The sequence below is a fragment of the Pezoporus flaviventris genome, unplaced genomic scaffold (genome assembly GCF_033815535.1).
Source record: "Pezoporus flaviventris isolate CSIRO_AGI_PZ_B2104156 unplaced genomic scaffold, CSIRO_AGI_Pfla_v1 ptg000001l, whole genome shotgun sequence".
NCBI classification, from domain to species: Eukaryota; Metazoa; Chordata; class Aves; order Psittaciformes; family Psittacidae; genus Pezoporus; species Pezoporus flaviventris.
Genome location: NW_026892549.1, coordinates 57,683,594 through 57,710,000, shown reverse-complemented (window position 1 = coordinate 57,710,000; position 26,407 = coordinate 57,683,594). Strand labels below are relative to the sequence as shown.

Here is a 26,407-nt window from a genome sequence, read left to right as displayed (position 1 = left end):
ACTAAATCTCAATCTCGTGGTTTTAAATCACATCCATCTGAAACAGCTTTATGGGACTGCTGTGCTTCTCCATATAAGAGCTACTGCACTGTCATTGGGTCTGCCTGCAATTGTATCCACCCCTCATGTGTTTCTGAGATGATGCAGTGGTCTCCAAGGGTCTTGCTTTCTAAATATGCAAAGAAAACCAAAAACAAGGCCAAGACGGTGCTTAGTGAAAACAATGCATGCTGGTTTTCATATCTTTGTAAGTATGCAGTTGATAAATCTCTGCACTTTCACTGATGACAAACAGAAGGATGGATTTTTATACTCGTTTCCTGAAATGTTTGCTTCCTAACTCAATTCATACAATGCATTTGTATTCTTCCCCCCAGCAGGTAAACCCTTGCTTCTCTAAGGTTGTAATTCTGCTGCTTGCCCTGCTGCCTTCTAAGTGTCACAGTCTCGTAGCCCCTGCAGACTTCTCATTTTCAGCCAGTTCTTCCCTGTGTTTGAGTAGCAGGTCCAAAAGACCATCTCCCCCAGTCAGTTCATTCATCACCTCCATCACAAACTTGCCTTCAAACCGTTCCAGAAACCCCTTGTGGTGATCATGACCATGATCTGCTATCTCCTAGCAGACAACGAGATGGTTAAATCCTCTCATGAGTACCTAGGCCTGTGACTGTAAGGATTCCTTCAAGTGCCTGAAGAAAACTTCATCCACCTCTTCATCAGAAGAATGATAATCTCATCAAATGGGCAAAGACATTTCTTTCTGTGTGCAGCTGATCCTCTTTTATACATAGTGCTTGCTGTATGTATATAAGGAGGTCTGGAGCAGAAACATACTACGCCATCGCATGTACTGGTCTACCCTCTGATCCTCACCACCCTTTGTGTACACACTGGGTACAGGCTCGGCTGGCTCTGAGACATCCCTGGCCGGTCTTGTTCATTGTCACTGGTGCTAAAGAGAAGACATCCATTAAAACATCAACTAAATAGATCTATTAAAACATCTATTAAATATATCTATTAAACCAAATATTAAATGTATCAATTACAACATCTATTAAATAGATCTATTACACCACCTATTAAATAGATCTACTAAAACATCTATTAAATACATCTATTCCAACATCTTTCAAATAGAGCTATTAAAACATCTATTAAAGAAATGAAAGAAGCAAACCCATTTCTTTTCTAGCTTAGCTCAGGTCATGTACTTGCAAACAGCCCCCACTGTGTTTAACATTCTTGAATTGTGGTAAAATGAGACACAAAGGCGAATCTTTCTGACAAAAAAAAGCAAATGTTCATTTGATCCCATATTTTAGCAGCATTTCCTGGGATTTAGGCCATTAAAGTCAACTGCTCCAGGATGTTTAGAGAGTCATCATGAACACACAAGGGCGATCGGGGGCTCTACATACTTTTTCCAATGTTAACATTCTGGTGTTATCTTTTAAGTCCCCTTTGCTATTGCTGTTCTTATTTACTTAACACCCCACTCTTATACATATATACAGCATTTGCGTGCTCACAAAGTGCTGTTTGCTACCACGTAAGGAAGCACTGTTTGGAGTTTCTAGGGTTCTATTTTAAACAACCCCAAGGATTTCCCAACCTACAGCATTATTGAAGCCTTGCCAAGTCCAGGCCCCTATCTATGACCTTGTGTTTCTTCACTAGATCCTTAGGAGATGATGACATCCCAGAGACCCTACGTTGTTGTGGACCTACAGGTCCTTGTCCAAAGCCCCTATCCAGGTTTTCTGTAGCCCCTTTAGGCACTGGAGCTGCTCTAAGGTCTCCCCAGATTGCAGCAGAGGGGGAGAATCCCCTCTCTTGACCTGCTGCTCACTCTCTGGGCTACAGAAAGTGATAACTCAATGGATAACAGGCCATGTTAATGAAAGTCATTGCTGTTCCCTATATTTTATTGGGACGTTTCCCACTATTTTTGATTCATCAGAGCTAAAAATTGCCTGTGAATATGAAAATCAAACAAAAAAGGAAAACCAGTCCCCCATCAAGCCCCAACCCAGCAACAAAACACCCAAACCTATCAATAGTAACAGATACTACTCAGACTTGGATGACTCTGAGCAAGACTTGGATATCTGCAAAAGCTAAAGATGTAAATTGCTCTTTTTTGAGCTGTTCTTGTTTTATTTGTTCCATTCAGGATACGTTACTAGGACGGGAAAAGGAGGCGGAAAGTAAGAGGAACACTATTTGATGGTATAAATATGTGGGGCAGCGATGCCAATCACGAAAATGGGGCCTCTCATCATGGAAAAACGAGACTTCTTCCAGCTTGTTTAGAAGAAAGATGCCTACAGGCCCAAAGATGACAGCCTTGGGAGGGGAGCGGTAGGAGGAGACCATCCCGAGGTGCTGGTGGACCCACAGTGACGCTCTGTGGATGTCTGCAGCTACTACACGGGAGGATTGCGAAGGAGGAGGAAGAGAGAAGGGGCAGTTCCAGGGATAGAAGGGACTGGGCTGGAGACGCCTTTGCTGCTCCTCCCCAGACCCCCCGAGCACGCAGAGCTTGGGATGCAGGAGCCTTCCTGATACGAGCAACTCGACCAAGTCTTCTTCCTGGCTTTTGGGAGGCTCTTTTGGAGGGAATTTTGATGACTTCGTTTTCCAGGTAGGCAGAATTTTCCTCCCCTTGCAACGGGTGGCATGTGGCTGTTTTCTGATGGATTTCCAATGAGGAATAGAAGAGCTACCCTCTAAAACCCCAGCTGCAGGCTGCAGAGCTAGTGCTGCTGCTTATGGGCTCACCAGCAAGCTGCTCCGTTCAGGCACATCATGTTTAGTCAGTACCTACTATAGCAGAGTATGTTTCCCTATTGCTTTTGGCTAGTTTGGGTGTTTTTCCATGAGCTTTTTGTCCACTGTGGGTAGTGTGAGCCGCGGACTCTCATCTACAAGGGCCAAAGGCCTAGAGAATCTATTGGAGGGGGGGAACTATTGAGCCAAATCCGTGGGACAGCTAAGCAGAGTTTAGCTATGCTGATTTGCAGCAGAGCGACCGATGTGCTGCATGATTCCTCCTTGATTTCCAGGATTCCAGAAGATATGGATTAAACGAACCTGGGATTCATGCCTCTGAGTTTTGCTGGGTTTCATCAGCACAGGCTCCTCTATTAGTTTGGTATCTGGAGTCTGTCTTCTCCATCCAGCATTCCTGGGCTTTCCCTGGCTGAATTCCCAGTGGGGCTGCAATAGGAGAGCTGGAGAAGGGCTGGGATCCCTGCTGATGTTGGGAAACCTTCCCCTTTGGGTGATGTGCCCAGGAACTAAAGTACAGGGCTCTTTGTGGTCACGTTTGTGACCGACACTGACATTGTTCCCACATGCAAAGGAGGACAAGGAGGTGCATTTATGAGAGCTTTTGTACCAAATAGGATGTTTCTGGGGTGATTCCCCCCCCCCCCGGTTTTACTTAGCAAGCATTGGAGTGCCATACAAGCAGGTGGCTAGCAGGCACTTCCCACTGGCCATGAACAAACCTGGGTCCGGGTCCGTGTCAGAGCAGCAGTGGAGTTTCTAACTTCATTCTGTATATGCCATAGGTAGAATAGTTCTCTTTGCTTGAGGGTAGTGTAATGTTTGTGGCTTGAAATAAGCTCCTTGCAGGCAGAGTTTACTTAGAGAGCAGAGCACCTGAATTTGTGGGAATGTGGGACCGATTTGCTCAGCTATAAGAGGTCTTGTGGGATTGAAGAAGTACACAGTGCACCAGGAGGAACTTGTGTGTGATAATCAGATGTGAGAGCACAAATAACTGTAACATACACATTGGAAAGAATAAATGCAAGTCATTTCTTTGCCCTAATATAACATTTGGTTCAGTTGCTTGGGGTGGGAAGAGATACCCACAAGCAGAGAACTTGGGTCCTTCTGAAAGACCTCTGTGTAGATAACTCCATATGCTTTTGCATATGTGACCATGTGTCAGAAATACACTCTTCCGCTGGCAAAACCTGAGGTTTCACAGCAGGAGGTGGGGCTGGAAGGGAAACAGCAGATGATACGAGATTTACAACAGCATCTCAACAGCTTATAGCAGTCTGAGGATGACAGAATAGGTCCCTTCCAACACAAACCAGTCTATGATATGGGATTCTATGGTTTGTTGACCAATTTCAAAGGCCCCAGGACTGCTGTAGAGGCAGTCCTATGTCATAGCTGGCCCTGGTTATCTATGCTCTGCCAAGAGCAGCTCCCGTGCACACATGGCTGGAGGTAGGGATATGGTTAAACTTTGGAAGTGCTGATCTGTGAGTGAGTCAGACACTTGGCCAAAGCCTCCAGTGCTCCCAGCCTCTCCAAAAGCTAGTGCCTCCAGCTTCCTCAGTAAAGGCACAAAGCTGTTGTGTCCTACCAAGGATCAGGATCTTCTGCAGCTCTGCATTGTGGTCAGACAAGATGAGGGAAGCCTGTATCAAGGGCAGAAGAAGGAAGTCTTAATCTTAACTAAAACACCCCGTCAGCATTAAAGTATTTCATCCTTACGATAGCCCTTCTGTTCTCTGCAGTGCAATGAAAACTGAGCCACACTGACCTACGCAGGGACATCACTAGGGCAAAGCTCAGATGCATAACTTGCTCTCCCCCTGCACTACCAATGCAACCAAATACTCTCTCGGTGTCCATTCAAGACTTGGAGTCTTCCAAGAGATGCCCAAAAAAAACTTTTCAAGGAAGAAGATCTCTTTCTGAACTGGGTTCCGGCCTTCTTTTCATAGTAGAGATCACACATGCCCTATCTATGGCCTGTGCCCTCAAGGGGCCATGCTGGTTAGAGCTATCATCCTCAAGACATAAAGCCCAGCATCACCTCTTCCTCTGTGTAACAGCCTCAAGCTGCACCAGGGCAGGTTTAGATGGAGCTGAGAAACAATTCCTTCCCCACAGGGTGCTCAGGCATTGGAACAGGGTGTCCAGGGCAGGGCTGGAGTCACCGTCCCTGCTGTTCACACACAGTGGAGACGAGGCCTCAGTGCCATGGGTCAGTGGTGGCCTTGGCAGTGCTGGGGAATGGTTGGACTGGATGAGCTTAAAGGTCTTGGTTGATTCTATGATTCTACAATGTTGCTGTTGAAAAGTGCTGCCTGTATTTTGGCTGTGAATATCCTTATACATTCCCAAGAGCTCATTAGACAAGATCTCCAACTCTGCTGCTGCTTAAGTCATCATAACCCTACACAAAATATGCTCCTGCATGCAATTGGACCTTGTAGGCCCAGTGTGATAGGTTCATTGCTAAAGATGTGCACTTCTTCAAGTGCTTGTTTATTCATCCCTTCATTCCATGGGTTGTGTGGGCTGAAAAGCAGTGCTGTTGAGGAAGAGATGTTGTGTCCTTTTGGTACTCATATGGTGAGATGGAAAGGACCCGCTGCTGCACACCTTTGCTGGTGGTGTGGCCAAGCAGGCAAACTGGAGCATGGATGCTTATGTCCATGTGGATTGGGGGTGATGGAGTCAATGTGGGCATGGGGTGGCCATAAAGAGAAACCATGAAATCAAACAATCAAGATGCACTGTCTATAGCTCCATCACCTGATCCTTGGTTGGCTTCGTGTTTCCCCAGCAGCACTAGGAGGCTGTATACGGTGCTTAACATCTAACTTGTGTTTTCCCACAGGCATCTCAATATCCAGAGGAACTGCTGAGATGTTCCGACGAGCCTTTTTTACCACACTCCTTTGTGTGGCTCTGGTTTCTGTCCATGCTCAGCTTGATGGGGATCCTGGAGATGTCAGCCCTACCTCCTGTGCAGGTATTAACCCGATAAATGGGTGCCTCTTTTCTTTGTAGGCAGTAATTTCACTAAAAGCAATAGTCATGCTTAGCTGGCGAGCCTGCTCATGAGGAATAGTGGTACATTAAACCTCTCCTGCCCTTTGCACTCCCAGGCCCTGTGATAGTAATTCATCTCCAAGGAACACTGTCCACCCAAACTCCCATTTCTGGGCTTGCGTTGGAGTGCAGAGAGGTAGGGATTGAAGAGCTGGGGTCTGCCAGTGGTGCCTTCTCCCAGCTGATGCAGTAATAAGCTCTGTATCCATAAGTAATGGAGTTACACACTCTGGATTTGGTAGGACAAGGGGTGATGAGTTCAAGCTTAAACAGGGGAAGTTCAGGTTGGATATAAAGGAGAAGCCCTCCCCTTTGAGGATGGTGAGGTGCTAAAGCTATGTGGGACTTCTTCCAGTGTCATGCTTGGGTATGGTCTTCTTGACAATGATTATAAACCAGAGAGCAACCAGCAGCATGCTAGGCAGAGCATTCATTTAGTGCAGAAGAACAGAAGTCACACGTTTACCCTTCTTCATTCAACCCTGGGCCTAAATCCTCAGCTCCCTCATTTCCTCCAGCCCAGGTGGAATTAGCTCCTAATTGTCAAGAACTTCAACACCCTCACAGGAAGCTGGAGCTTAAGCCTCCTGCTGTTGTTTGCTCTCTTCACAACTCTATGTGCTGTCCTCTATGTGCTGAATAGATAAGCTTCTCAGTCCAGGTTTCTGGGGGGCAATAAAGGAGGTGTATGGAGTGCTCTGACATGTTCTGCCTCATCATCTCCATGCAGAAAAGAGGAACTGCCCCATCAATGTGTACTTCATCATTGACACCTCGGAGAGCGTAGCTCTGCAGACTGTGCCTATCCAGAGCCTTGTGGACCAAATCAAGCGGTTCATCCCTGTGTTCATTGACAAACTGGAGAACGAGCTCTACCAGAACCAAGTCTACATCACCTGGCAGTTTGGTGGGCTCCATTACTCGGATGTGGTGGAGATATACAGCCCTTTAACGAGCAGCAAAGACATTTACCTCCCCAGGCTGAATGCCATTAACTACCTTGGCCGGGGCACCTTCACAGACTGCGCCATCTCCAACATGACGGAGCAGATCCAGACCCAGATGGCCTCAGGCGTGAACTTCGCAGTAGTCATTACTGATGGCCACGTCACAGGCAGCCCCTGTGGGGGCATGAAGCTGCAGGCAGAGAGGGCACGAGACATGGGCATCAAGCTCTTTGCAGTGGCCCCAAGTGAGAATGTCTATGAGCAGGGGCTGCGGGAGATCGCCAACCTGCCCCACGAGCTGTACCGCAATAACTATGCCATCACGCAAAAGGACACCTTGGAGATTGATGTGAACACCATTGACAGGATAATCCAAGCTATGGTATGATATGGGAGGAGAACGGGGGGAGAGAAGCAGCATATGGGTGGTGGGGATGCATTCTGAGCAGCCGCGCTGTGAGATTTGGCAGGGCTCTGTTGAGCCAGGGAGAAGCCTTCACGTTGTTGTTCTTCCTTTCTCATGGCCTTCCAGCACTTAGGGGGCAAATGGAATCTCAAGCTTCTTGGATTTGTCTGCTTAAGTGCTAAACCAGGACTCCTTGGTTTGTGCCTATGATTTATGTGCAGGCTGCCCCCCTAGCCTGGCTTTTGCTGAAGGCCAGACCCGTACCCAGCCTGCTCCCCATCCAGGGGTGCATGAAACAGCACTGAGACGTGTACTTATCATCAGCATAGCCTTTGAGGTCCCACCTGCGACGCACTGTTTGCTCTGAGAACTTCTTTAAAGCCATGGGACCTTTACCACCTCCTCTCCCTTAGTATCACATGGACCTCTAGGATTGTGGTGCTGGTTCTCCTTTGGGGTTGACCTTCACTGATTCTGTCCTTCCTGTTTTCTCTTTGCAGAAACATGAAGCCTATGGAGAGGTGAGTGAGCAGCAACTTTGTGCCATTGCCAGGTAACACAGGTTTAAGTTGTCTCACTTAAAGACCAACTCATATCCCAAAAGTAGCAGGACAGATTGTGCAGGATGGGTCTCTGCCTACCCATACATCAGTGCAACAGCCTGAGGACCTGTCCCTTTATCCTATGTCTGAAATGCATAATGGACTCTTCACTTTCTGCCTCCTGAGAGTAGACTCATTGCATCACTTTGGGTAGTTCTGTAGGTGCTGCACAAGCTGGAGTCCTGCTGGTACCATGTGGACATGGTTTGGCATACCCAATGTGCAAAGTGATGCTTTAAAGGGCACAAACCCCAATAGCCTCAGAAGAGCAAGCTCACCCCAACTTATCTGACATTGAACAGTCTTGTTCTTGCAGTTTGGCCACAGGCTCAAGCCATAATGAATGTGCTTGTGGCAACTTTATGCCCATAGCTGGGGTTGGGGTAGTTTTTAGCACCATGTCCACAAGGAGAGAGAGATGCGTGGAGAGCCACGGTGCTTATACCTGTTGTTCCATCCCTTGTATTTCAGTGCTACAAGATGAGCTGCCTGGAGATTGCAGGTCCGCCTGGTCCCAAGGGATACCGAGGGCAGAAGGTAAGTCACCCTCAGCCTGTGGGAAGAGAATAATGCAGGCAGTGTGGGATGCCATAAACCCCCCCTCAGCTGCAGGCAGCCTTCACCAAGGTGGAAAACAGCTCCCCGACGTCTGCCTTGGCCTTGGGAGACTGCTGTGATGGAGTGAATGGAGCACACATCCAGCACCGGTGTCTGCTCATGGGTGTGCTGAAGATGATGCATTGGCGCCAGTGTCCCACTCTCCTGCCCCTAGCCCGGTGTGCTCCTCTCCCCATAGAGCCTTTCCCTGGAATAAAGCAGGTCCTGCTGTCCAAGCTCTGTAGGAGCATCTGGTGATGCAGAACCAGCACAGAATCATAGCATCAACATGGTTGGAAAAGACCTTTAAGCTCATCAAGTCCAACCTTTACCCCAGGACTTGCAAGACCACTTCTGATGCTCCCAGAAATTGCCATTTTCTCACAGTCCGCGCCAAGCTTAGACTCAATATTGGGGTTTTTTTCTTTCCTTAGGGTGCAAAGGGAAACATGGGTGAACCAGGCTCCCCTGGGCTGAAAGGAAGACAGGTAAGTGGTGACAAGCCCCCCACCATCGTAGCCAGCAGTGTTGCTCCTGTGTTAGCTGGGGCTGCACCTCTGCCACACTGGAGTTAACACTTTGTGTCTTCTTCCCTCAAGGGTGACCCAGGTATCGAAGGTCCCATCGGATACCCTGGTCCCAAGGTAAGAATCCCATAGCCAGTGACTGAGCTCTTTGTAGTCACTGAGTTATGCGAAAGCAGTGGGGAGCTCTGCTTCTCCCTGTCATCTGTTTCCCAGCTGAGATCCCAGCTCCTGCTCATCCCCAGGCACTAACACATCATTGTCCTTTCTTTCTAGGGTGTCCCAGGGCTGAAAGGAGAGAAGGTGAGAAAAAAAGAGACCACATCTGGGCACTTGTGGGGTGGGGTGGACACCTTTCTGTTGCAAAGAAGAGTTTAGCTGTAATGGGGAGAATAACAGCCTTATTCATATGTAAATGCAGACATCAGCAGGGATTTCCAGGGACATCTCCTCCTTCAGGCATTGTGTCCTAAAGTGAAGATGTCTGAGGGAGGTAAATGGGTGGTGGACGTACTCAGTGCCTGACTCTTGTCCTCTTCTTCCCCCAGGGTGAGATTGGATCCGATGGACGGCGGGTAAGAAAGCACCTTTACACTTTGCCCCAGCTTCCAACCCTTGCGTGTGCGTTAACTCATCACTGATCCTTCTATTTTCCCTCTTGATCCCAGGGCGCCGCTGGTTTGGCCGGCAGGAATGGCACCGATGGACAAAAGGTAACACGACTTAGTAATGTAGCTGCTGCTGTTCTATTTCTTTACCCACCCTTGTCTCCACTGGTTGCATTTCTCCTCTCCCATTATCCCACATGCTTTTTGCTCTGACTGAGGTTTCTGTGAACTTATTTACACGTTGTTCCGCGTGGAATGTAGGAATACCTGAGAAAGTTGGAGATGAAGTTACTCAGATGACATAGGGAGCGCTATCCCTTCATCAGCAAGCAAGGAAATGGATATGCAACCCAGGCTGTGCTGCTGATACAGGAGGCGATGCAGGGTTGGAGATATCTCATCTTGAGTGCTAGTGACCCCTAAAGGAAACAGGAAGTTCTGCAGAAATGCGGGTTTCGAGGCAGTTCGTCAGAAATCTGAAATCTCAGCTTTCAGCTGCTGCTTATTCTTGATATTAAAGCGCTAAAGGCCAGGTTCAAAGAGCTGAGCTTAGAGCTGGGCTGGTTCAGCCTGGAGAAGAGAAGGCTCCTTAAGGGGAGACCTCAGAGCAGCTCCAGTGCCTAAAGGGGCTACAGGAAACATGGAGAGGGGCTTTGGACAAGGGCCTGTAGGGACAGGAGAAAGGGAATGGCTTTAACCTGCCAGAACAGGGGAGACTGAGATGAGCTCTTAGGCAGAAGCTCTTCCATGTGAGGGTGCTGAGGTGCTGGCACAGGGTGCCCAGAGAAGCTGTGGCTGCCCCATCCCTGGCAGTGTTCAAGGCCAGGTTGGACACAGGGGCTTGGAGCAACCTGCTCTAGTGGAAGGTGTCCCTGCCTGTGGCAGGGATTGGAACTGGATGAGTTTTAAGGTCCCTTCAAACCCAAACCTCTATATTGAGCATAGAGGGCCATGACCTCCCTTAGGTCTGCATGCCATGCAGATGTAGCACAGCAGAATAGCCTAATATGAGCTGATTTCAGATGACTTTGTCCACTGCCTAGCACACATTGGGTTTGCTCTGCACTGTCTCATACACCCAGCTGCAAGGTAATACCAGTTCTTCCCACTCTTCAAATGCCTGCTGAAGCTCTAAAACACTCCTTCAGTCCCCACCACTCTCTAACCAGGACAAGCTGTGTAAGCATTGCCAGCAAATCCATTTTGGGATGCAGAACAAGGCATCACTGCTCTCATGGGCTACAGACAGACCTGTTCCAACTCAAGATGCAGGACAGAGGACCACCACAACATGAATGACCTCCAAATCCAGCCTCAAGGGATGTGACCATCACCCAGGGCACGTGTGCAGGATGAGCATGCCTGAATTTCCACCAAGCTGGGGCTCTTAGGCTATTTTCTCCTCTTCCATTTGTCTCTGCACACCACATTCCTGTTTAAGGAATACACTTGCTATTCGTTCTTTAGCTGATGACAGGCATGGTCAGCAAAAGATGCTAAAGATTAGTGAAGGAAAGCTGTATTTTCCTTTCGGACACCTACAGCTTCTCTGTCTTTCTCTTTGGAATTCTATCTCTCCAGGGCAGGCTGGGCAGAATTGGACCACCAGGCTGCAAGGGAGACCCTGGTGACAAGGTAGGAATGCTTTACTCTCATTCAGCACATCAGCTGCACATAGTACAAAGATGGCTAACGAAGTTACTGGCCCATTTTCCTACAAATTGCATGATGCAGGGGGTTAGAACCAAATGATCTCAAGGCCCTTTCCAACCAACAAGCAAGAACTATTGTAGTCTCTAAAGCAACTTTCTAAGCCATTTGATTCATTCTCCAGGGAAAGTGCATGTTGTTGCCACTGCAAAACGTGTGGTTCTTTGTGCTTTCCCTCCCTAGGGCCCTGATGGCTACCCAGGAGATGCAGGAAACCAAGGAGAAAGAGGAGATGAAGGCATAAAGGTACAAGTGAAGGCTCAGACATTATAACAGTGTCCTTATGCTCCTCATGCTGTACATCGCTGGAGCACAGCAACATCCTGATGATGCTGGTAGTGACCATTGCTCTATGGCTCTTTCAGGGAGATCCTGGCCGGCCTGGTCGCAGTGGACCGCCGGGACCTCCAGGAGAAAAAGGAAGCCCGGTAGGTCAATGCAGCATTCCAGTGGATCCAGTGTCTTAGTAGGGTCTGCTCCTTGTGGCATGGAGTGGTACCAAGTGTTGGTCATGGAGCAACTCCAGCACAAAGGGGATTGCTTGCACTGTATCCTTCCTCCTCTTCCCATCTTCTCCTGGCCAGTTACTTCAGACATAGTGGAGGATGCTGAAATAACCCTCCAGCTTTAAGCAGGGCTGGATAGATGCTGTAAGAAACATAAAAGTTGACCATATAAGCTGACCAGCCTTTGCACTAGTTGCTAGAAGAAGGGTGACACAGCATCACAGTTCTCTGAGGCTGGAGTCTATGCACATAGCATTGGTGTGTAGGCTGGTGGCTGTGTGGAAGCATGAGTTGTGTGCTCATACGTGCCTCTGCTCAAGGGTGTATGTGCATGGTACGGGACAAGAGGGGGATGTGTGCACCCGGACCTCTCTTTCCAACAAATTGTGTTTCTTTTTCTTCTCCAAGGGACTTCAAGGCAACCCTGGAGCTCAAGGGCCTGCTGGGAGAAAGGGAGGAAGGGGTGAACCAGGACCTCCTGGACCCAAAGGAGAGCCTGTAAGTGTCTGAACAGGTCTGTGCACGGTGGGAACGCTGTGCACGGTGGATGCAGTTTCATGGATGAGTGCTGAGAAACTTCCCTTCTTTAGCCTGCCTGCTCCAAAAACTGTGCAGGTGCTGACCTCCTGATGGAGGGCGTCTCCTCCATCTTCCCAGAGCAGTACTTCCATAATCCATAAGCGTGATGTTAACCATTCCACCCCAGAAAAGCATCTTGTATTCCCTGGGATGTCCCAGGGACCCTTGGGCTGTACTCTAGCAAGTTCCGCACACTGCTGGCTTCCTGCAGTGGAGATCTGGTGGCCACCATGGGGAACCCTTAGGGAATAAACCATGAGTGTTTACGGCCAGTGCTGTGACCACCTCCTGACAGAAAACTGGCTGTGGCTTCCCAAAAGCCAAAGGCAAGATCCCCCAGGCAGAGCCAGCACAGGCATCCCTGCTCCCTCCTGACAGGCACTAAGGGGGTAAGGAGACCACTCTTGAGCCAGGAAGCAGAAGGCAGAGTAGCCACATATCACTGCTTGGACAGCATCCATCTTCAAATCCCATTTATGTGGCTCTCTTGTGTTTGCCAAGGGTCGACGTGGAGATCCAGGGACAAAAGGCAGCAAAGGCACTCCTGGGGCCAAAGGAGAAAGGGTGAGTAAAGGAACTGCCCCAAGACCATTGCAAGTTTGCCCAAGAGGCACAGGAGTGGTGTGAGTGATGTTCTACTGTGCATGTGTCCTAGTGGCATCACATACAGCCTCCTCTTCCATTCATTAGAGACATCCCTGACTGGGAATATCTTTACCCTCCTCACAGGGAGATCCTGGTCCAGAGGGTTCTCGTGGCCTGCCTGGTGAGGTTGGAAGCAAAGGAGCAAGGGTAAGCATAAAGAGAAGGAGAGAGCTGTTGCCATCCAAGGCAGCTCACCCTTTCCTCCTCATGCACACCTTCCTGTGCCTTCCTCTCCATGTTCTTGTGTGTTGCTTTCCAGGGAGACCAAGGAATGCCAGGACCCCGAGGCCCTTCAGGTCCTGTGGGAGAGCCAGGCAGGATAGTAAGTCACCTGTATGACTGTGTCCTCCCTCTCAAATGAGAGCTTGTCCCAATGGCATAAGTTGGCTGCACTGTCCCTCCCAAGGAGTATAAAATCTATTCCAAAGGCCCCAGCTAGCCCATGGGGCAAGGAGAAATGGCAAGACCCAGGAATCTCTGTTCTTCCATTGCTCCTGGTCCCACATGTTCCCATGACAATATGGAAGGAAGGGAAAGGTCTCCCCAGGCGTGGTCTTCATCCTGGGTCTGTGGTTAATCCAGTAGTGCCGTGACATATGTGTGTCTCCATGGGACACAGGGACCCAAGTGCTGAATCAGACCCTATCACAGTGACCCCACTGAGAGGGAAGATTGTCCTGCAGCATCCTCTCAAGTGCTGGTTTCTCCAGCACAGTCCCATGTGCAGGCAGGGAGCTGCAGGGAACATCCTCACCCACTCCCTCCACTGTCCTGCAGGGATCAAGAGGGGATCCTGGTGATTTGGGCCCAAGAGGTGATGCCGGACCACCAGGACCGAAGGTAAGGCCTTTGAATGCAGCTCTGTGTTTGAAAGGGTATTGCTGTGTGCTTTTGTGGAAAAGATAGAGAGGGAGGGAGGGAGGGAGGGAGGGAGGGAGGGAGGGAGGGAGGGAGGGATGGATAGGTATGTTGATAGATATGTCGATAGATATGTCAACAGATAGATATGTCAGCAGATAGATATGTAGATAGATAGATGGATAGATGGATATGTCAATAGATATGTCAACAGATAGATATGTAGATAGATAGATGGATAGATGGATATGTCAATAGATATGTCAATAGATAGATATGTAGATAGATAGATAGATAGATGATAGATAGATAGATAGATAGATAGATAGATAGATAGATAGATAGATAGACAGATAATGATTCTATGACTGTCACTGTCATGGCCAGGTTTAGCTTCTGACAGGTCTTATGTTTTCCTCCCAAAGGGTGACAGAGGCAGACCTGGCTTTAGCTACCCTGGACCCAGAGGACCACAGGTATATATCCCTCATCCATCAGATGTACGTGCCACAAAGAAGCCGGTATCAGTGGTGGCTGCTGTTGGAGGCTGGGAGGAGAGGGAAGGAGGAATAAAAGTGACCAGGGCCCCCAAAACCATGGGGCCTCCAAAGGGGGTTAACACCAGGGCTGAACCTGGCCACAGTCCTTTCAGTTTCACAGCAGCGGTGTTGTGGACCCCAGCCTCAACAGTGGTGATGGGGAGGTGGCTGTGCCCACCACTCCAACCATCACACTGCAGATGTACACTGCAGGACCAGTGCTGCTTGGGTGCTGACATCCACCTCTCTCCCTCCACAGGGTGACAAGGGTGAGAAGGGGCAGCCAGGACCCAAGGTGAGTGTGTTTGTCTCCATCACCTGCATTCAGTAGTGACTGTAATGCGCAGAAGCCGTTGCCCAGCTCTCCAGATGATGGCCAAGAAGCCTGATCTGCCAAGAGCCATTCGCTGCAGCTGCAGAGCTGGAGTGAATCTCCCAAGCACGCTGTGCAAAACCTCATTGTTCTTAGTTAAAGCTTAAGTAAACACTGTTTGCTCTGTGCTGGTTTAGAGGGTGCTCTCCTGGGCCAGGCAAGTATCCTTGATAGGCTTCTAGCAGTAACACCTCTGCCTAAGCACATCCAGATGTGCTCTGTGCTGGATCTGTTTCTCTTTCCTTCGAGCAGGGAGCAAGAGGAGAGCTTGGACCAAAAGGAGTGCAAGGGACCAAAGGAGACAAGGGGGAACCGGTAAGCAGACCTCCCATGGGTCAGTGTCCCCCTTCCACACCTCTGATAGATGTGCTGGAGAGAGTGCTGCTCTGCTGTGGGACCATGTTTAGCAGGACTGTCCCTGCATCACCAGCCTTGCTGGGGTAATATCTGACCCTTCTTTACTTCTTGCCCAGGGTGATCCTGGTCCAGGAGGTGAGCCCGGACCCCGTGGTCCCCCTGGTGAAGCTGGCCCTGAGGTACCGTACCATGACACTGTGTGTGAGCAGATGCTGCAGCTCCCTCCTCTTCCTCCCCACTTCTCCTTGAAGCTCTAAAGCTCAGAGGACCCCAGTGGGTCTCCCTGCAGTAGGGCTTGATGGAGGAGCTGCCAGACAAGGCTTTCCTACCTTTCCCTCTGCAAAAAGCCATGTTTTCAATGGTTCTTATGTGTAGTTCCCACACGGGGAGCTAATGGGAAAACTGTGCCTGAAATCCCTATGCTCTTCTTACAGGGGACCCCAGGCCCACCAGGAGATCCTGGCCTGACTGTAAGTAGCACTTCTCTGCATCCCCCAGTGCTCTTCCTCCTGGGGCAGCCATGGCTTTGCCATGCACAGCCTGAGAATGAAAGAGCATCCCGTCCTGATGCTGCTTGGCAAAGGTGGCCTGTGGCTTCCCATGGGAGCCAAGGAAAAAGGGGTGGGAAGGGAAAGGGGAACCTTTGCCTTAGAGGGGACGGATGCTGTGTAAAGGGAGGGAGGCATTCACCCTGCACCCCTTTGCTGGCAGGACTGCGACGTGATGACCTACGTGCGGGAGACATGCGGATGCTGTGGTGAGCAGACCATTGCCTTTCCCCAGGGAAGGGGAATGAGCAATGGAGGGATGGGGAAAGGGGGTCATCAGGGGCTGCCTCCTTCATGGAAAGTCATTCCCTGCTCACTTCCTGATTATTTTAGGAGCAATGAGCTGTAATACAGAGTTGCATGGTCCAGATGATAGGACAGAGTATAGCGAACAGATTTAGTATATTGAGGGTATCAAATACATCAACAGAAAGATGCATGCGAAGCCCTCCCTATCCAGTCCAGAAGCCCTGTGGATGCTTGGTGCGATGCTGTCTCATCTTCCCATAGATGGTCTCTTGTTCCCACCATCACTGACCTTTGTGTCTTTCTCCTTCTGTCTCTCTCCCCAGACTGTGAGAAGCGCTGCGGTGCCCTGGACATCATGTTCGTCATAGACAGCTCAGAGAGTATTGGCTACACCAACTTCACCCTGGAGAAGAACTTTGTGGTCAATGTGGTCAGCCGCCTGGGCTCTATTGCCAAGGACCCCAAGTCACAGACAGGTCTGGACTGTGTGGGGCACAGGGAAGAGAAATGGGGTTTGGATTCCTCCAGCTTCCACGTTTGTAGCTGCCCTGGGCTGCGATTCATCAATCCAGCACTTCCGCAGCTCTTTCCTATTCCCTTCCCAGCTCTTTAGGCCAATCGGGGAGCTCTTTGCTGGTGTGAAAGTTTGCTGACCTCCTCTTTTCACTGAGGATGCAAAGCCAAGTGACCTGATGCTTCATTGGCAGGTGCCCGTGTTGGGGTGGTGCAGTACAGTCATGAGGGGACCTTTGAAGCCATCAAGCTTGATGATGAGCGCATTGATTCACTGTCGAGCTTCAAGGAAGCAGTGAAGCGCCTGGAGTGGATTGCTGGAGGCACCTGGACACCTTCTGCCCTTCAGTTTGCCTATAACAAGCTCATCAAGGAAAGCAGGCGAGAGAAAGCCCAAGTGTTTGCTGTGGTAATCACGGATGGGCGCTATGACCCTCGGGACGATGACAAGAACCTCGGGGCTCTTTGCGGTAGAGATGTGGTTGTCAACACCATTGGCATTGGAGACATGTTTGACCAGCCAGAACAGAGTGAGACTCTGGTTTCCATCGCCTGCAATGAACCCCAGCGCGTCCAGAAGATGAGGCTCTTCTCAGACCTGGTGGCAGAGGAATTCATTGACAAGATGGAAGATGTCCTCTGCCCAGGTCTGTACCTCTCCTTGCACAGTTCTGAGTGGAACTGAGGTTTTCAGCCCCAGGGTTTGGGGTTCGGGGTATATATGGTGCATTGCAGCAGTTGCAGAGACACCGTGTCCCAGCAGGTTGGCCAGTAGCTCATAAGCTGGGTTATGCCTTTATGTAGCCCTGGATGAGCAGTCCTTTCTCAGATAGCAGGGGTAGTCCATTGGAGTCCTTTCCCCACTAAGAGACCTTGCCCTGCCACCTCGGCTGGGTGAAGGGGGGATGGCAGCACATCACTCACTTTTCCTTGTTTCTTTCCCTTCCAGATCCACAGGTCGTCTGCCCTGAGCTGCCCTGTCAGACAGGTAAACATAACAAATACCTTCATGCTATCTGCACAAAGTGGTAGGGCCAGGAGCAGGAATGGGATGTGCAACCCCATTCATTTGCTTTGGGGGGCAGGAGTTAAGGGAATTATTGTTAAGTTACATGAGAAGAGACTCCAGGGTTTCATCTCCTGCTCTTTTCCTGCCTCTCCGAGTTCTCTGCACAGGTAGGTACAAGTGCACTGTGTTAGTGCACCAGCATGGCTTAGCCCTGACCCAGTTCCTTAGAGGTTTTGACTAGGTTTTGGCCTCCAAACTCAGCAATCCATTGCTCACTCGTTCCATGTATCTATCATGCATCAAGTCAAAACCCCCTTGTTAAACTCTCCCACCCATGCTGACCTTTGGGATGCAGAACCCAACCCGCAGCACCGGGCAGGAAGCTCCTCAGGAGTGACAAGGGCAGAGAAGGGGGTAGGGACCATACGGAAAATGACACCATAGTGGACCCAAGGCTTTGGCTTCTCTAACGCTGGCTGTATTTAATTAACAATTAACTGAGGGTGTTGGATTAAAGGGAAAAGGCTCTGAGGATCCTATGGTACAAAGGAGACAGCTGCTGCTCTCTGCAGGTAGTTTCACTTGATCACATTTTTCATGTTAAGGGGCAGATCTGCAACTTGAATTGCTGTAGATCCTGTCTGCATTCTGCGCCCGCTTAAAGGCAATAGATGCGCTATTTGCTGGTATGCACAAAGCTTACAGGGACAAAGTTTTGCCACTTCTTCCAGTTCTTATCTCTCCTCTTGCCATGAATGTTCCTGCGCAAGTCCCCAGCTTTGACTCAGTATTATCCAGAACTTCAAATGGCAAAGAAGAAGTCCCTTCATTTCCATGCAAAGCAAAGGAAAACTGCACACAGGATGCTCAGAAATCCAAAGACAGAAAAGCCACAATTACTCCTGTCTAAAATCTCTGCATATTGGCCATGCAGAGAACACAGCATCCAACAGTGATGCTGAGCTACGCACACAGGCTCCTCTGCCATATCCTCTGAGGAGCTTTGTCCTGCAGATCCGTGCACAAGGAGGTGACTTCCCCAAGCCACACTGGTGTCTTCAAAGGTTTTGGTCCCTGCAGCCTCCCCTTTTCAGAAGAACACTGCAGGAGAGAGGCTGACCCAAGCACTAGTGGTTGGGCCATCGAAGGCCTCCAAAGCAAGGCGGAGTTGGTGGTTCTTTCCATGTAGTGCACTTGGGTGTCTCTGTTCCTGATGCAAGGTGAGAACAGTTCACTGGTACCTGTCCTGGGGACTAGAACAGAAATGGCTTGAGGAGGCATCTGAGGGTGTTCCCTCTTGGGAATCCCTCAAGCCATGCTGTAGGCAGGCCCTATACCTGTGCCCCAGAGGACATAGGTATAGGTGATGTGGCTGGGTAGGTGTGGGCCTCTTGTCAAAGTGCCATTGCACCTATCCCACCGTGGGCAAAAGTTGTCTTGGTGTGCAAGGATCCCTGCTAGGCCTGGTAGATCAAGTGTTCAGTGATGCCCAGGGATTCAGGGGCCTCTGAGCAAACCACCTTCCATCCACTGCACTGGATGGTCTGTGATGCATTGCTGGCACCATTTAGAAGGATCTGCAATGACCACATTTGTTTAATGGCAAGGGAAACATATTGGATGGGATGTGACTTAAGGTATGTGATGGAGCCTGGGGCTTCTTTTCTCAGTGCTCAGCTTCCTCTGGTTCTCCAAGAGCATCTCAAGAGCTGGTGCCAACTTGTGTGTAAACCCTCTGGATGGAGACGGTGCATTCACACGCGGTGTGAGTGAGCTTCATGCATATCCAATGCGTGTGTCCAGTGAGAGACAGGCCAGACAGGTTCAGGTCAGGAAGGCAGCTACATCCAGCTCTGTTCTTACCCCCAGAGCTGTAGTCCTGGCACTTCAGGAAGCAAATCTATTGCTCGTGCCATGTACCCCAGCCTGGGTATTGCCAGAAGAGCACAGAAAGGGACAGGTATTACATACACCTTGGCTTCCTACTTGCAGAGGCACGTTGTCACTTTGGGTTCACATCTGCCTTAGTGCTTTGCCTAAGGAAATCCTGTTTTCAGGGCAGACCCTTGTCCCCATGTCACCGCCCGTCAGTTGCTGTGGTGCTAATGGGCATGTAGAATGGGTTGAATGCTCAGCAAATCTGAACTGACCACTTGCTTTGATAGAAACCGCATGATGCTCTGTGAGGCTCTTTCTAACCCACGCAAAAGGCTTTGCTTTGAGCCTTGAGGGGTTTTATTCACATTGAAGTTCAGCACAGCCAGGTGGAGATGGAGGCTTTGGAGTACTGATTAGCCCAGACACCACAAAGGAGCATTGCACACAGCAGCGAGCTGAGTGCCAGGCGAGGAGTTCACATTATGCTGTCCCTTAGTTGTGTTTCTGGCTGTATAGCATCATGTGTATAGTTTACTCAGAGGAGAGTTCACAGCTACATGATGGCAGAATATGTATGAAAAGAAATATGCATAAAGAAATATGCATATGCAGAAAGAAGCTGGACCCCATAGCGCTGCTCTTCCTCCATTGTGCCTCTATGCCAGATGAACAGGAAGGAGCTGGGCAGTTCAGTTTCCATGTCATTTTCTGAGGTCTCTCAGTTGATGTGTGAGTGATTTCAGTCCAAATCCCACGGTTCCTTAGACATAAAATGTGTCAGAAGGATGTAAAATGTGGCTTTGGTCTTTACTTCTCTGTCCTCATTATCCCTGTTGTCCTGGTGCAGTGCACCTAGGAAAGCCAGGCAGCTTTCAGAGCCGTTACTAGCAAGCCCTGAAAATATTCTTTTGACGCTCACTTGCAGATGACAGGAACCCTGGGAACGTAAATCCACTTATTTTCCGCCCCATGGAAGAGGGAGTCAACATAGATTTCCCCAGCACCATACATTCCATCGCCCAGTTTCTAAACTCCACGCGGGAAACCCAGGACCCCAGCATGTACACCCAGCTGGTGGCCACTTTGGCCTTTACCGCCGAAAAAGCCAAGTTTGCCACTGGAAATGAGCGGCAAGAGTGGATGGACTTGTTCATTGACACCTTCAAAATGGTGCACAGCGAGATTGTGGGGGACCCAGAAACCGTGCTAGGGCTTTGCTGACATCTCTGTTAGGGATCAATGTGAAGAGAGCAGAGGCAGAGGTTGAGAGGAGGTGGCAATGGTCTTTCCCCATGTGCCTGTTGGGCAGAGGGGGCAGATAGACTGGTACATGCTTTCAGCTCTTGGTTGCGCTCAGTGAGGGATGGGACATGAGGGGCAGTCTTCTCTGGCTTGGCTGAATGATGAGCATGGCAGCTTTCTTCAGTGATGGCAAGAGATGCTTTTGCTTTGCCCACTTCTTTTTTGCAGAGGAGCTGCGTGTCCCAGCCCTCAGCCATAGGCAAGCACCAGGGTCTACCAATGAGGCTCCCAACACACGCATGGCTGAGGGCCAGAGCGAGCCCTTCGTACACAGAGGGACCAGCGATGCACTTTCTCCATGCCTTCATACATATGCATTTGCTAACTGCTTCTGAAGCTCTTCTGCATCCTCTCACTGGGTTACCATGAGGGCTTTCTTCAGGTCTTGTGTGGCAAGACTGACAAAGCAAGGTGCATCTCCTCTTGCCACAGTGAGTGTCTCTGTACGACCATCCAAGGGGCAGTGGGGAATGTTGAAGGGAAGCAGCAAGAGGTATGGGAGAGGGGGCAAGCCTGGCTTTCCATTGAGAGCACCGAAACCTGGGGAGTGCTTCTCTCAGAAGCTGTGTGAGCTCCCTCTGCCTTTTTCTCTGCTTCTACATTTGTGTTTCTTCTGTCTTAGTTAGCAACGTGTACCTGTTGGTAGCCAAGAGACAGAGATTGCGTGCAGTCAAACCTCTATGATGTGTTACGTGAGCTATTTAAAAGCAAGTATTTCAACTTGATTCAATCCATACCAAGTGCTAGTTCGGTTCAGAGACACCAGTTGTGCTGTGGGTGTGTGCATTTAGATGAGGGGTGGTATTTCCATAAGCTCAGATGCTCCTAGTACTCACAGGAGGTCAGGCAGGTATCAACCATTCCTGCCTCCAGCGTAACTACTGCCCTCTTAATCCATAAGAGAGCAGCATCTTGTGTGCAGGCACAAAAGTAGAAGTGTTTACTGCCAGCAAGTGGATTTTGCAGCCTCTCTAAGTGGCATGATATTATTACAATAAAGTATACTGAACAAATGTCATATTTAATGTGCAGAAGGGAGATGTATGGTCTTCAGAAACATGCTTGGGCTGTGATGTTTCCTCATGTGCAAAGTGGAGCCCATGGAAGGAGGAACTTGCCCACTTTGAACTTACTGCAGTTTTCTTCCACCTCCGCTTCAACATCTGGGGCTTGCCAGTCAAGGCTTAAAGCTGTGTGGGATGCAGGGGAAGTGTTTGTGTCAGCACATGTGCACATCAAATATGCTGCACAACATAATCCTTCTCCTAAGGTTTCAATGCTTTTTGCTTCTAGTCTGTAGGGACAGGGAGTCCAGAGAGCTCTGCTGTTGGCATGTAACAGAGGGAAAAGAGTTTGGAGAGTTTTACATTGAGTGCTTGGCGGTTTAGGTGAAGGCAAAAGGATCAGCCCATGTCTGAGTCTGATTGTAAGCCATGTATTCCAGATAGTCCATGTAAAGCCAAGCTCCCTACTGTGCTTTGTCAGATTTAATGAAAGAGGGGAGACTGAGATGAGCTCTTAGGCAAAAGCTCTTCCCTGTGAGGGTGCTGAGGCGCTGGCACAGGGTGCCCAGAGAAGCTTTGGCTGCCCCATCCCTGGCAGTGTTCAAGGCCAGGTTGGACACAGGGGCTTGGAGCACCATACTCTAGTGGAAGGTGTCCCATCACTCCATGGAGTGATGCTGCTCTCAGCTGCAGTCAGCTTAACTAGGAGCTTATAAGGCTTGCTTCATGTCATGTAGGAGGCTTCTCTTCTCCAGAAACATAACTACATGTAGACAAGCACTGGGGGTACAGACTGGTGTAACGCTTCTCCAACATTATATGCAGCCCTCACTCCCACCTGCTTGCTTCCACTGGCTTTTGTAGACCCCAATGCAGGTATCAGACTGTGCAGTTGGAAGGGCCACGCCTTCTTGCCTGCCTTTCGCCTTCCACGGCTGCACAGATCAGGTGAGGACCAGGAGGTCAGGCACTTCCAAGGCCAAGTATCTTTATGGCAGCAGCACCTGCATACAGGGAACTGCGGCACCAATGTACCTTTAGACACCATTTCTTAAGGAAGGCTGGGCAGAGGTGAGTATGCACCTTTATTGCTTTGAAGGAGTGGAGTGTTGCAGGTGAATTTGGATATTCAAAAAGGGCTGGGAGGAAAAGCATTGCTTGGAGACTGGTTTTTTTTACTGCAGCCAGAGCTGGCATGGCATAAGCCTACTGTTCACAGTAAGACAACGTACAGTAAGCGCCATTCAAGGCATGTCATTGTAGATACGTAATACGGTGTGGGCTACGGAGAAATGCAAGTCTACAGGGTCAGGGAGCATGATACAGAAACAACCACGGACTTTTACTATGTCCAGCCAGGTAGGTTAAACCACATGTACCAGCAAGTTCCTGCATCAGGTTTGACTTTTATCATGGATGGAAGTGGTGCAAATAATCTCTGAGCTCAATGATGTGCACTATCAGAGCTTCTGCTACACTGGCTTGTGCTGTTGGATTCACGTTGGACACTGTCTCTGTAGTTTCAAGAGCACTGTCTCTGTAGTTTCAAGAGCAAATGTATCTATTTTGCTTAAAATGTGCCTTTGATAACACTGACCGCACACATAGTACTCATGTACGAAACCATTTGTTGCTCAGCTCATAGAAGGAATGACAGTGGTTCAGCACCCCACATGCTGAATCCAAGCATAGCAGTGTTGAGCACAGAGGAAGCACTTTTCAAGCTGGATTTGCTCAACTAGCAGATACTCAACCCAATGAGATACTCCCATCCCAAAAGTTACTCTTTGTTGCTAGAAATGGGTGCTCAAGCTGGGGCTGTTCCAGAGTCTCCTGTTCTTTGCCAGTCATGCAAAACATGATGATATTGACTCCAGGACTTTGAGATTCAGTCTTGGAGCCATAGAACTGCTTGGCAGTGATTGCCCTGCTGCCAACTGAGGGGTTGGCCAGCCACAGTAGGTACATCACAAATCAATGCTGCTGTTGCGCTTGTGCTCCTAAGTGATGCTTTCAGCAGAGGAGGAAACTCGAAAGAAGGAAGTGGAAGTGTTTCTTGGAGAAGCAGGCATGCAGAGGAACACTAAATGCAATACGCGTAACTACTGCAAAGGGATGAAATAACGGTCCCTAATAGCTGACCCCAAAGATAGCCCTTTTCTTCTTTTCCTGGGTTCATGCACTGTATCTATTCGTATGCCTACACGCCAGCTTTGTGGACAGGTTCTGTTCTGACTGACAGAACAGTAACGGTCCCCTGTAGTTCACTCAACTATTCATCTGTTATATATTGGAAAGGCTGCTTTGATATGAACGGGCACACTGACAAAGATAGTCTTGTTTTCAGCCCTATAACCCAACCTTTATGAGCTCTTCTGGAATTAGCGATTCCCGGTTAAACTAATCTGGCTGAAAGGTATGGAAACAGCTTTCAACATACAAATCTGCGTGTGAAGAGGAAATCTGAAGGTAAACCACTCGAGAAGTAACCGAGAGGTTTGCAGACGATGCCTGCCATTAATCTCTGGATGTTCCTCTCAGATGGGAACCGCAGTATGAAGGTGGATATAATTCAGGGACTAAAACGTACAGACCTGTCTAATATCATGGAGGTCTGCCAGTGGCCACAGAATTAACATTCGTTAAGACCTAATGCCCAGAAGCTGAGGGCATCAGAAGAAAACCTGCATTACCAGCTGCAAAGACAGCCTTCGGCAGCAAAGCAGGGCTGGCCAAAGGTGCCTGAAGGCATCTCCAAGCCCAAACTGCCCAAGGCAAGCCCCAACCTTAGCCTGTAGGCTTTATGTCCCAACTCTTGTCTTCTTTCTCCTGCAGAGCTTGCAGTGGCCCAGTGCACACAGCGCCCCGTTGACGTTGTCTTCTTGCTGGACGGCTCTGAGAGGATTGGGGAGCAGAATTTCCACAGGGCCCATCGTTTTGTGGAGGAGGTGGCCCGACAGCTCACATTGGCCAATAGCAACAGCGACAACATGAATGCCCGGGTTGCACTGCTGCAGTACGGCAGTGAGAGGGACCAGAATGTGGTCTTCCCATTGACCTACAACCTGACGGAAATCTCCAACGCCCTGGCACAGATCAAGTACCTGGACTCGTCCTCCAACATCGGGTCAGCCATCATACACGCTATCAACAACATCGTGCTCAGCCCAGGAGATGGGCAGCGACTCGCGCGGCGCAATGCTGAGCTCTCCTTCGTCTTCATCACTGATGGCATCACGGGAAGCAAGAACCTCGAGGAGGCCATCAACTCCATGAAGAAGCAAGATGTCATGCCCACCGTAGTGGCTCTTGGGAGCGATGTAGACATGGATGTCCTGCTGAAGCTTGGCCTTGGGGACCGGGCAGCCATCTTCCGGGAGAAGGACTATGACAGCCTCTCTCAGCCCAGCTTCTTCGACAGGTTCATTAGGTGGATATGTTGAATGAAGGGATGCACATCTTCCTCTCAGCACTATACACCCCCTGATATTTCCTGTTTTATTTTCTTCCCCCTGTATGGTTGCTAGCAACAATGAGTTGGCCCAGAACAGCTGCCTCTGGGTCCTCCTTTCTCGCCAAAATCCAGAGCTCTTTTGTGATTTTCATGATGAAAAGTTGTGTATCTTACATTTATGGTGCTAATTAAAGCCAAGATCAAAGCAGGACACAGAGCCATATGACATACTTCTGTAAAGCTTTACACACACCAAGCCATGACTTGTATACATCCTGTCACCCTAGGAGGTCTTATCAGAGAAGCGAGAAACCCTTCCAGTGTGGCAGGACAAACGGATCTCTCTAGTTCTCAAAACCCCTCAGTATCCCTCAGTGTCCTATGAGGAGTTTTGTGGCTACAACATCACCTGTTCTTTAGCAAACCTTTTTCCACATTATCCCATCTTTTTACTTCTCTTGGTACTTCTGCCCTGAGAGGACTGAGTTTATGACACATTCAAATGCTCAGCGACTTGCTTTCCTTTTGCGTGGCACTTGATGGTATGCTCCCCTTTCCCAGGAGTAACAGGATGGTGAGAGGCTTTGCTACCTTCTACAGTTGTCTGCAGATGCTCTTTTCGGGGTTCTGCCTACACTAAAAGTCACAGAGGGCCCATATCCCACTTGCTCCCTACTTTCATTTCAGCCTTCACCAGCACCTGTTCATATATTACTGCGCCCAAACTCCTGGCTGAGAGGAGCACCATGCCTCCCAGATCTCACCAAACACTGGGAGCTGCCTCCCTGTCATCCCAATGTGTTCAAGGCAACCAAGTGCTGAGCAGTGCCCAGATTTGAACTCGAATTTTGCTGTCTGCAAAAATAAACAATCTCTTTTCACCCTACCCTGAAAAAAGCCTCTTTATTCTGTGGTTTGCCTCTGGTTTTAAATACTTTTAACAACAAGCACAAGCTTTCTGACAATGCATGTCTGCGGATGGATGTCGGCACCTTGGAAGACGATTTCTGGAGTACCTGACAGTGCAGTCTATGTAGGCATTAATGGACTTTTATGCCAGTAAGTAAGTGAGGTTATCCATGTTGTGGAGGGCACCATGTGTAGCTGATGCCCAGCACCAGCTTTCTGTCCTGGCACCTTAGGCTTAGGAGCAGGGGCTGGACACTGGGACTTAGGGAGCTGGTGTCTGGGTCACCTGAGTGCCCTCCAGAGAGGTTTTATGCGGATGGAGGTTTAGATGGGTAAGTAAGGGACTGGTGCCGGGGCTGCGGGAGCAGCCTGGGCCGAGCCGGCTCCTCGCTGCTGTGTTTGGCTATGGAAAGCATGGC

At 49.5% G+C, this 26,407-nt stretch overlaps 1 protein-coding gene across 2 annotated transcripts; it reads left to right on the top strand.

Annotated features, from left to right (window-relative positions):
- Nucleotides 1-5,659: 5,659 nt before the first annotated feature.
- On the top strand, nt 5,660-25,290 carry COL6A2 (collagen type VI alpha 2 chain). Of its 2 annotated transcripts, none has more exons than XM_061459612.1 (27): nt 5,660-5,791; nt 6,602-7,200; nt 7,725-7,745; nt 8,298-8,363; nt 8,858-8,911; nt 9,023-9,067; nt 9,224-9,250; nt 9,496-9,522; nt 9,616-9,660; nt 11,137-11,190; nt 11,449-11,511; nt 11,631-11,693; nt 12,180-12,269; nt 12,852-12,914; nt 13,080-13,142; nt 13,255-13,317; nt 13,773-13,835; nt 14,279-14,329; nt 14,652-14,687; nt 15,018-15,080; nt 15,239-15,301; nt 15,557-15,592; nt 15,834-15,879; nt 16,243-16,395; nt 16,627-17,079; nt 17,382-17,420; nt 24,461-25,290. In XM_061459612.1, the coding sequence occupies exons 1-27, from the start codon at nt 5,686-5,688 to the stop codon at nt 25,066-25,068; spliced, it is 3,060 nt and encodes a 1,019-aa protein (XP_061315596.1). In that variant the 5' UTR covers nt 5,660-5,685; the 3' UTR covers nt 25,069-25,290. The 2 variants fall into 2 exon arrangements, with proteins under 2 accessions (XP_061315596.1, XP_061315605.1); XM_061459621.1 differs by lacking the exon at nt 24,461-25,290 and adding an exon at nt 20,245-21,405.
- Nucleotides 25,291-26,407: the final 1,117 nt, after the last annotated feature.